Here is an 11435-nt window from a genome sequence, read left to right as displayed (position 1 = left end):
TTGAAGGATCTGGTTATAATTTCTGTCTTTATGGTGTAGTATAGTTAACTTTGTTTTTTTGTGCTTGTATCCCAGTGCTTTGAAATTTATTTTGAAATCTAACGGGACATGTCAGTTGCCAAATGGCAGTAGTTCTGTAGGCTCGTCTGATGATCGGTATCTGGGTCAGCCATCACAGTCAGTGTTCACAAGATCCTGAAGAACCACCAGTTAGCTAGTCAATATTTTATTTAGGCAAACTTGAATTTACTGTAGGACTTGGAGAGAAAATGGGATGCACTCAGCTTGGTTATGACCTTTATAAAAATCATCAAACATGATATTTATGCCCCGAAACCAAAATACTCTTTTAAGTTACAATGGAAATATAGGGAAAATGATGTGAGGTAATGTTATATGTAAAATAGATATATAATTCTTTTACTATCTTTAGTATCTTTGTTTTATGACACCTTTGGAAACCATTTGTGCTACCTGAAATGGGAATTTGCTGGTTTGTGCTTACACTTTCAGCTCATAGCACTATCAAGGTAGATGTTTGTATAATTACTACCTGTATTATGTCCATTGGGTACACTTAGGGGAGAGTTAGGGTTAAAAGAAGTTTCCTTGTGAGTCAAAAATAATTTTAAAATTTTATTTACAAAATATTTTACATAACTCAAATGAGAATATTCTCTTATTTAAATGCAAGTAGGGGTAGGGAAGGGATAACATGACTTGAACAGCAAAAGATGATGGTGAACTAAAAGAATTTATATTCAAGGATAATTGTTTTATTTAAAAACAGAAATGTTTATATGTATGTATATGTTGCAGCCCTTAAGGAAAAATACCAATGTGGAAAGTCCTTTTATTTGAAATTCAATGTAAACAAGTATACAATCTTAAACCATGAATTCATAGTTTTTTGTTTATTGTTTAAATGATGTGAAAGCTTTTGTTCTGTTCAAAAGCATGTGTGTCTTTGAATTCCAGGAACCTCTTGAGAACTTCTTTGCTGGTTACCCTGTAACTAGAGTGTGAGACTGAGTGACCACAAATGCACATGTTACTTCATACAGCATTATAATATTGATACTTCCATGTTAGCAAAGCCCCTTTCAAAGCCTCTTCATGTGTCCCTCATTAAGAAACCAGTGTTACAGTGCTACATTGTTCAGAGTTGAAGGCCAACCCATAGACATAGAGAAGGTACACTCTACACCCTGCCTCTTCCCAGCAACCTGAGCGGGGGAGTTGGGGCAGAAGGGGTGGGACCAGACGTTTTGGTCGTGTCACACTGAAGCAGATTGGGTAAGAAAGGCCGGTTGTTGTTTTTCAACTTCAAAGTGATGGAAAATTGAGGCAAAAAGAATAAGCATGACATAATACTCAACCAGAATCACATCAAAACCTAGTATTTACTAATGGGTTACAGGATGATGGGTAAATTATTTTTACTTTTCTGTCTTTTCAAATTTTCCTCAAAGTGCTTTGTTTGTTGGTTTTTAATCAGAAAAACATCTGTCGCTTGCCAGTTGTTAGAAAGAGAAAAGCAAAAGAACAGAGTGAGTCCATGGGCAGGCAGATCTGGGAGGTTGAAGACAAAATGGAATCAAGGCTTGTTATGCAAGACAAAGAAGGAAACCTAGGTCAGGTTTTAAGATCAGGCCTCCCTGCGGATGGCCCGGTGTGAAGTATGCTTCAGCATCTCTGGTTCTTCCTTAGTGCACTGACTGGTAGGCCAGGGAAGGATAAGAATGCCCTGTTGTTTTCACTCAATCTTAATCCTCATGAGGTCGCTGTTGTGGCACTGATGCGTTTCACCACGACTTCTTCATACTGTTTCTGTGTCAGTAACCCTTCTGTTATGCTTTTACTTTCTTCAAACTTGGGCAACACAACTGCAATGTATCCTTCGGTGGATGGCTAGAAGGGAAATGGAATATTTAACACAGTCAAATGGTAAAACATCAGGTAAAAAGTGTGTGGATGGGATCTTACTTCCCCAGACCCTTTTACCTTCTCTTGAAGAATAGATGGCGTATGGAGAATGTTTTCATTCACTTCCATCAACCGCCCTCTAACACAGCTATTTAAAGGAAATATTGCTTTGAAGAAAAATATTATCTTCTTTGTTTCTCCAAAATTGTGGTTAAAAAGTAACTCACCTAGATATGGTGTATTCTTCTCCATCAGAGCAGTAAATCTTACACAGAGGTGCAAGTTCTGTTAGAAACTGTGCCCCCTGATAATAAAAGGGAAGAAAAAATTAATTGATGTACATTTTCACTTTTCTTTGTGAGGCAGCCCTCAGAGTTATGATAGGATATATTCCTGGAATTAGTGTTTTAAATAAAAATGACTTAAGTACAGAAAAACCATTCATTTATCCAAATATTTATATATTAAATGCCTCTATGGGCTAGGCACCATCCTAGGCTCTAGGGGAAAAAGCAGACTAAGACAAATGTGATAATAGGTAGTTTAGTTACATATTAAGAATGTATTTTATCTTAACTTATTATACTTTATATTTAACTGTGCATGAGAAAGCTGCACATAGCCAAGTGTAAAGACTTCAAAAGGGTAGGAAAATCTCATCAATAAGCATAATATAAAATTCAACATTATAGAGAATGATCGCAATATTGGATAAAGTTAGTTTCATTAAGATTCCTACCTTATTTTTATATCAGAACTTAATAGAGAAAGGAACTTCTTTATTAGGTCAATCACTAAGACTTTCTGGAGAAGGGATATTTTTCTAATTTAAAAAAAAGCAATTTGAGGAAAATCTGGAAAACAGAAAAGTTTTAAGTAGCATATAGAGTAACTTACTCATTATCCTATAACCCGCTAGCAAATACTACATTTTGACATATGTCTGTTTGAATGTTGTGGCACGGTTATATTTTCATGTACTCCACTGTATGGATATATCTGGGGAGGTTCTGACAAATATCTATCGAGTCGGCCATCAAGTTCATGCAGGTTTTTCCCTAACATGAAAAACCGGAGCGAACTTTTTGGCCAACCCAGTACAAGGAGGCTCATGGGAAATGGATGCAAGCATGTCTCATGTGTTGCTCTTTTTTCCCAGGAATTTTTACTGCAGTGAACATCTGAGGTCAAGATGCTGTTCTTTATGGCCTCTTTCCCACTCACAACTTTATTAGACAGCATTCAGGTGTTACTGCATGCGCTTCACTCCTCTGCCTGTGGGTACTTCGTTTCAAAAGACTAGTCAGTGTGACTCCCCACTTTTGGGAGGAGGGGCTGGGGATTTGTTCCAGATGGTTTGTCTATCACTGGCTCTGTGTCAGAAAGAAGTGTTTTAACCCCTCTTGGTCACCTCCCTTGGGAGAATAAATGATGGGCAGTGCTGAGATGCGATCAAAGCTTATCTACAGTGGGTTCCATGTGCAGGTCCCTCTCTGTTCCTCAGTAGTAACAAAAGTGTTACTATTTTGGACAAAGATTGATCACAGGAACATCACAAGCACTAACTGTTTTACTTGTAATTTGTAGACTTTTAAGAATGGTCCATGCTTTTTAAAGTCCACTTGCTTCCTGAGTGAGGAAAAATCAGTAATTATAAGGCAGGTTATTAGGGGCCATCAGGCCTACAAAGGGGAGTGTAAACAAGGGTCTTCCAGAACAGTGAGGTAATTAGCAGGAACTCTTAGTATGAACTCAGTAAATGAAGGACCTAAATCATCCACTGAAACTTTCCTTTCCAGGGGGTTTGTCAGGATAGTTTAGTATGGTTTTGAGTTGTCCTTGGTGTGATACCCTCCTTTAACAGTAAAATGTTCATCTTGCCTAGAATTGTAGAGGGCACAGGTAACATTTTCTATAACTAAACACTATGTGGAGGTAGAGGGTGTAGCTAGATGTGTATTAAATTGGCAATGAGTTAGGAGTGGCAACTGATACGAAGCAAATACTGTATATTTTCCCAGATTGATTTTTTTTCACTACCTCAGGACTTTATTTTTACTTTTAAGTTCACATGTGAAAATTTATGATAAAGTATTGATCATCTGTATTTTATAGAATTCGAAATACTGGCTTAACAAAACAGGAAGGGACAAAATATCTTGTTATATTGGTATTAGTGTTGTTCTTTCAAAGACCCACCTTCTCCATCCTTCATCCTGGGGATGACAGGGATGGTGGCCCAGAAGCTAATATGACAGATAATATACCTTCTGAAATACCTCATTTTTTTGGCCTGAGAATTTCTTTAGAGCTTAAGTATTCTTAAAATCATCTCTAACTGCCAGGGAAGTATGCTGAGCATACATTACTGGGTTCTAAGACTGGCTGGCTTTACCATTATTACGACAATAGAGGATTTAAGTAGAGAAATACAGGAACATACCCGCTTAAATTTCCCAGAGACTTTGTTCTGAAGTCTGCTACAGTTCGTACTGATTTGATAGGAAATGCTTTTAATTACTTTTCCACTTTGAAGAACTGGATGGGATCCTGCCAGTGTGATGACACATATTCTACGAGGAGCAAAAATTGATCCTGTATTATTGCTTGGTATGATTCTTCCTCCTATAACACAGTATTCCTACTGGCACAAGAAGAGCTGAGCTGACATTTGTTTAGTCAGCCTATCATTTCCCCCCATTGTCCTCTGGCTACTATTGGAGCTTAACTGAAGAGAAGAATGCAGTAATAAAAATGGGGAAAATGGGACTGAATTTCCTTTCCCAAAAGGGAAGCGTACCACAGGTGTTTAGACAGCACGGAGGAGGAAGAGAGAAAAGTGAGGCATGCCGGTATGGACAGGATACCATCTGTGCTTCTACCCTAGCCCTCTCCACGGGCTTGGCCACTTCAGTGGTTAGGCACAGGCGGTTTCTTGAGGTAGTAGCCGACTGAGGGTGTGGTCCTCCATTTGGACGTTTGGGTAAGCAAGTTTATTTGTTTAGCTTAGGCACTGAAAGACTCATTCTTGTCAACCAAACTCCTACTATAAATAATACCATCTCAATACAGTGGAAGATAATCATTTAATGAATATTTATTCAATACAAGACCATGCCAGGCTACAATGACAGAAAAAAATTTTTTTTGATCATTTAAAATTCCCAATTTGCTTACCGGTTAGAGTGTTGGAGTATACAGTGGTCCTCACAGGGTTTTCCTTTGACATCTAGAAAAAATGAATGAGTCTGATGGCTGTTGAGTCAATATTTACTACCACTGTGTAGTACTTTCTTTGGTTTATAGACGTAGTTAATTATGAAGGCGGGACACATATATCACTGGTATCCCTTCATTACTCAAAAAGATATACCTAAAGGCTGACCATAAAGTATTTAAAGACATCTGGTCCAGATGGAATCATTCATTCAATGTTAAAATGATGGTTAACTCTTTGCTCCACCTTTTTTTATCCTCACTTTAAAATGAGTACAATCATTTCTATTAGAACAAAAGTCATTAGTAATGTATTCTTTATTTAATTTAGTAGCATGCTTTGTTGGTCAGTTTTAGAGAGACTTAACTCATTCTGGTTCGCTCAGGACTGTCCTGATGTTAGCGCTGAAAGTAATGGATTCCCGAAAACACCTCAGTCCAGGGTTAACCGGACAGTTGGTTACACTAAGTCTGGCTAATAAAACGTATGTTATTGTAAAATATTTCAGTGTTGTAAAAGATGAGTACACCTATTATCCCTAAATGAATGAGAGCAAGTTGGGTTAGAGGAGGGTCCCCGACGATTCTCTCATCACTGATTTGCTGGGTACACAAAGCTGTACAACAGGATACCTACTTCTAAGTGGCAAATGTGTAATACCAGCGACTTCCTTTACGTAAAACTGTAGATTCTGCTTTCTAAATGCTTCTATTCTAACCCACCCTCTCCTCTCCATCCCTATGCCTCTACCTTAGTTTAGACCGCTACCATTTAAATCATTTTATGTATCGCCTCTTCTTGGAGGGCTGAGCCCCTCAAATCCCTTTAGGCACTCAAGGAGATTGCAATCCAGCTCCTGCCTCCCTCGGGGATCTCACCTTAGTCTACCATCTTCCCGCAAGCGACCCATCCTCGCGAACTCGCACTGCGCTCGCCCAACCCAGAATGCACCCTGCTGTTTTCCACGTCCTTGCAAATGCCATTCCCTTGGCCTACAGAGGAACAGAGAGATCCAGTTCCTTCTGACGTGGGGAGGAAGCGCTGGGGAAGGTGCGTGTGGCTTATGATCTCTCATCATAGTCCCTATACTGTCGGACAAATTGGGCCCAGAAGAGACTGACATCATTCTCCACTTACCCGCTTTGTACCAGCGAGTGAAGTAACGATCCACAAGCGACGGCACCGCGGGCTCCGCAGCTGAGGCGGCCACAGGGGTCTCGGGCTCGGTAGCCATGGCGACCTCGGGTGCTGCAAACCCCGCCCCCTGGGGCCTGTACTCTTCCTCCCGCTTGCCGCGGAGGAAGGCGTCTTTCCGGCCTGTAGCGGAGACACGCGGTGTGAGCACGCGCGCTGCGCGCACGCGCTCTGCTCCCCAGACTCCGCAGGCTCCACCCACCGGCCCCACTTAACTAGCTTTGGCGTCTGACGTCAAGGCGGGGATCAAATACAATAGGCTGGGAAGGAGGATGTAGGGATAGGGGGCGGCGGCCAGCACAGCTCCACAAATATCTTTGCGGGAAGACGGAGAAGGCAGGCCGCGCCCCCTTCGGCTCATGACGTCACTGCGCGGCCGCTCGGCGCGTGTGGGGCTCTCTTCGCTTGCGAGTACATGCTTCGCAGGTCGCCCCTCCGCCTGGCTTCGCCACTACCGGAGGGGCTCGAGCGGCCTGGCGACCCGGAGACCCAGTGCGCGTCGTGAGAGCTCAGAAGCACGGTCAGGGAGAGGCCCGTGCGCAGCCCTGGGCGGACGCACCGCTGTTTGCGTTTCCTCAGAGCGCGGCGTAGGTGAGCGTTCGAGCGGCCTAGCTGGGGTGGGGGCGTGGAAACGGGCCCTGTCCGCCAGAGGGTGCCCTGATGAAGGGGACCCCCTAGCGCCCAACCGCTGCCTGCTGCTGGTCTGGGAGTGAAGTGCGGCTTGACCACCTCTGCGCTCCTTGAGTTCTCTTTCTGCAGACTCGCCGCCTGCTGCACCCACGGCCATCAGAGGGCTCTGCGCGGCGCGGCAGGAGGGGGAATCATATGCTGCTCCCCCAACTGCACACTTACCCAGTCTTCGGATTCCTTGCAGTTGCGGACTATACCGCCGAACCAAGTAATGCACCAATTAAAGCGCAACAATGCATGATAGAAGCTGACGGTAATAGAAGTTCAGGTGCTGTGCTGCGAGTCCCTTCTCGCATCTGCAACTTTTCCTTGGAGGTGTTGTCCCCGTGCATCTCCATGTAATGTGGTATCTTCTGTGGCCCTCTCCCCCGTTAAGCTGTGACCTCTGAGGAGGCAGTAACTGTCAGTCATCTCTTGTCCAGAACTAGCACTTAGCAAGTGCTCAGTCGATATATGATGTAGGCCACAAACCGGATCGTAGGATTACGGTACTGTGTAAAAGGATTCAAACCGAGCATTGACAGGCAGGGCAGTAATCAGTGAATAGGTTACTGTGAAAGTGTGGGCAAAAGGGAAGCAGACACAGTTTCAGCTTGGAGGACAGAGAAAGTAGGAATGCCATGTCCCCAGAGGGGAAACTAGTTTGGTGGAGAATAGCAGGTACTTCATTTAACAGGTTGCATTTGATGTGCTTTTTGAGAAATCCTTGTGGTAACAGCAGGAGGTTGAAAATGTGAGTTGAGTGTTCAGTTTAGGGAGGGTCAGGGCTGGACGTTTAGCTCTACTAAGCATATTAGTGATCTGTTTGGTACTTGTGGTCATGGGCACGATAATTAGCCAAGAGGTGGATGGATGAAGGAGCAAGGGAAGAAAATAGAGGAGTTGTCAGAAATTTCAGAGAGGATCCAGAATTGATCTATGGTGTGGAGAGATCTTTAGCACATTTAAGGGCTGAGAAAGGATGAGTCATTTGAGGGCAGGGGAGTTGGAGATTGCAGATGTAAAAGAAAGGGTACCAATAAGCCAAGGTCCTGGGGGAGTTTGGAGCGTTCTCCTTTGCTGGTCTTGAAAAAGAGTAGGACACTTCTGAGAAGGTAAGGGGATAAGGCTGATAGGTATGAAATTTTAGAGAAGTTCACTTTGAGGCTGGAAGGGTTGGGGAGGAGGGAGATGAATGATGAGCTGCCCTTGTGTCACCAAGCCTAAGCTCGTACTGCTCACCACACTACAGGCCAATAATCGAGAGACGAGGTGTTGGGGCAAGGAATAACGACTTTATTCGGAAAGCCAGCAAACCTAGATGGTGGGCTCGTGCCTCCAAAGACTCATCTTGCCTGAGTTAGACTTAAGACTTCTTTTATACTAAAAGGGGAGGGAGTAAAGTCAAACATTTCCTGGTTCCCATCAGCCTCCAGAGGGGATGTGTTAATTTCTTCCTCCCTGCAGGCATTCACAGGTGGGCCTGGTCAGGATGTTTCTTGTGAGCTAAATAAAAGTATTTTAGCTTAATGCGCATTACCTGGGAGTCAGGGTTCTGAGAGTTGGGTCATTATGTATAATTTTAGCTTATAGGCTGCATCCCTTTAGTGATTAACTTGTAATAGAATACAAAAGGTTCTTCCCTATGACACTTGACCGGTGATTCTGAAAGCTCAGTGATTTGAGAACTCAGGTTGTTTGATATGTTTGTCAGTTAGGGTCCAGTCAGGAAAGTAGAAACCACACAGTATTTCAACAGAATTTAATACGAAGAATTGGTTAAATACCTGCTGGAGGAACAAAAAGCAAAAGGGAGCAGTGAAATAATTAAAAAAGTAAACTGCTGAAAGCAGTTACAACACTTAGCTAGGTCTGAGGATCAAAACAAGGGAAGCCATTGGGGTTATCATGACCTGGGAGGAGAGGCATTGGAAAGCTGGTGTTGATAGCTCTGCAATTCAGAGGGGGAGCTCCATGTTACTAGATTTCAGGCACCTGGAGGGAGTACCGGCCTGGTTAGTGCTGGTACCTCTGGGGTGGTTGTTATCATGCTAGTCATGGGAGTGCCAGAGGCTGGGACCAAGGGGCCCTGGAAGGATGAAGGCCCATTGCTGGGGTGACATTGACTGAAACAGCAAGGTAACAGGAAAAAAGGAGTCCTCCTCAGCTCCTTCTGCCTTTGCCTTCCAAATTCTTATGCTGGGGTTCACGGACCCCAGAGCTCCACGGATTGTTGGTGAATAGAATCCAAGTTCACAGGGAGACATTTTGATGCTCTGATCATGGCAACAATTACAACATAATTATTATTAGCTAAATCAGGTTGAAATACATCTGGTCTTCTGTCGCCTGTTTTCACCTCTTGCTGCTCTGTCCCGTGTTTACTCCCCTCTAGCCAGACATCCTCTCATCTCAAATCCACCCATCCTTTCAGATCTATGTCAGTGGTCATCTTAATGTTATTTAAAGATGAAAGGTAATGTTATTTTTATATGCTTTCAAAAACCCAAGCTTTCTATATAGAATTAGATCTAAATAAAAAGTCTGTATGGTATAATACAGGTTCGAATAATTTCTAGAAGTTCTTGAATATAACTGTCATGAAAGCGCACAAAACCATTGTTTGCCGTGATTCTCTTCCTCACTTCCACTGTGTGGGCTTGCCTTCCTCTTAACCCACATTTTATGTTGTCTCACTCTACTACACTTAACATTTTATCTGCTATGTAGTATAAGGATTAATTCATGTTTATTCTTTCATTGTCATAAGTAGGAAATGCAAGATGAGAGAATTCACCTTGGATTAAGGTGACAAGAAGGCCAGTGTGGTCTGTGTAATTGTCACCCCTAATATAAGTTAGGGACTTCTAATTACAGTATAAACCTTAAAGAGGTCTGGATATAAATATACAGCACATTAACTTTTTTTTCCTCTTAGGTAATGTTATACGTTAAAACAAGTCTGATTTTGTCAGACCAAGGTAGATTTCCTATTGATCGTTCTTTTCTCAGCTTTTCTACTGCCCTGGTGAAAATCAGGCCAGGAAAGTGGAGTAATGTGAAGTAGTTATATCAGGTTATGAAGCTCCTTGAATTGTTGGTCATCATTTTGAAGTATACTGTTGTAATTTCATAGTGTCTTCTTTTCTCCCTGAGAACAATAAATGCTTTTCTTTTTTTAAAAAATAATATTTATTTATTTATTTGGTTGTGCTGGGTCTTAGTTGTGGCACTTGGGCTCCTTAGTTGCAGCAGGCGGGCTCTTAGTTGCGGCACATGGGCTCCTTAGTTGTGGCATGCAAACTCTTAGTTGCGACATGCATGTGGGATCTAGTTCCCTGACCAGGGATCGAACCTGGGCTCCCTGCATTGGGAGCGCAGAGTCTTAACCACTGTACCACCAGGGAAGTCCCATAACTGCTTTTCTTTATTTCTATGTTTGGTTTCAATTTTAATTTTTTAATGAAGATACAGAGCCAGTTTATAAATAAATGTAGTTGGTGATATTAAAGTAATTTTATTTTCTTCAACTGCCAGTATATATGTGGATTTTTATATTATTTTGTAAATCTGTCAAGTTATAAAATATCCTCATGTGCAAAATAAAATGTTTTCTCATTCATTGCATTCTTCTCAACTTTCCTTCAGAATAACTGATGTTAAATCTTTTTTGAAGAAAAAACTCTGAAGTTGAGACTCTTGCCTCTTTCAAAGAGTGAGAACGTAAAATAGATTTCACAGCCTCAATTTGTAGACCATAGATTTACACAGTTGGTTAGGTTGCTACCACTCATCTCTGTGTGGGTTCAGATTAGATCTTTTTTTTCTTGGTTATTCTAACTTCTCTGCTCCCTGAATCATTTTGCTTATATTGGAGTGTGATTTATCGCTACTAAGCTGTTTCTGTTTCTCAGAGAAATTAAAGTGTCATCAGGAGATGTTTGTACTTTTCTTTCAGGAGTCGCTTCATCATGAGAAATCTAAAGTTATTTCGGAGCTTAGAGTTCAGGGATATTCAGGCTCCAGGGAAACCTCAGTGCTTCTCTCTCCGAACTGAACAGGACACAGTGCTCATTGGCTCAGAACATGGACTGATAGAAGTAGACCCTGTCATAAGAGAGGTAAGTTATTGATGGAGGGTGCTAGCACTTGGCATGACTCTTGACTTGTCTTTTTCCAAACTTGCTTCCCCAAATAGTCTTTCCTTTAAATCTTTCTGAATTTACGTCCCCCGCAAATGAATGCTCCCTTCGCTTTATACTGATGTCATATTAGACATAACTAGTACCCTGTCTTTTAGTCTGCTTCTGTTTTAATCTAAGCTGGCAAAGCTTTGACATTGTATTTTGTGGGGTGCCCTACTTTTTACCCTTGCTACCATGTAAATACTATCTATTAACAGTTCTCAAGTGGGAATGCAGGTGAAAAT

At 42.0% G+C, this 11435-nt stretch overlaps 2 protein-coding genes across 6 annotated transcripts in view; one reads left to right on the top strand and one right to left on the bottom strand.

Annotated features, from left to right (window-relative positions):
• Window positions 1-709: 709 nt before the first annotated feature.
• ABITRAM (actin binding transcription modulator) lies at window positions 710-6383 on the bottom strand. Its single transcript, XM_082843645.1, has 6 exons — window positions 6281-6383; window positions 5104-5155; window positions 4370-4499; window positions 2154-2230; window positions 2005-2074; window positions 710-1911 (listed from the first exon to the last, which is right to left on the bottom strand). Exons 1-6 carry the CDS (start codon window positions 6375-6377, stop codon window positions 1774-1776), a joined length of 564 nt encoding a protein of 187 aa, XP_082699771.1. The 5' UTR covers window positions 6378-6383; the 3' UTR covers window positions 710-1773.
• A 289-nt stretch (window positions 6384-6672) lies between these two features.
• The window catches only part of ELP1 (elongator acetyltransferase complex subunit 1), a 63328-nt gene continuing 58565 nt past the window's right edge, over window positions 6673-11435 (top strand). For 4 of the 5 annotated variants that reach the window (XR_014326323.1, XR_014326324.1, XM_082842769.1 and 1 more), the window contains exons 1-2: window positions 6673-6928; window positions 10965-11127. Coding sequence is in view for 3 of the 5 variants with exons in the window: in XM_082842769.1 (XP_082698895.1) it covers window positions 10978-11127 (150 nt within the window). In the remaining 2 variants the exon portion in view is untranslated. The remainder of the gene's footprint in view (window positions 6929-10964; window positions 11128-11435) is intronic. The other variant, XM_082842768.1, reaches the window with a different exon arrangement.

The sequence above is a fragment of the Leucopleurus acutus genome (assembly GCF_964270905.1).
Source record: "Leucopleurus acutus genome assembly, chromosome: 7".
Classification (NCBI taxonomy): Eukaryota; Metazoa; Chordata; class Mammalia; order Artiodactyla; family Delphinidae; genus Leucopleurus; species Leucopleurus acutus.
Note: the sequence above shows the minus strand (reverse complement) of the source record. Positions and strands in the feature narration are given on the sequence as shown.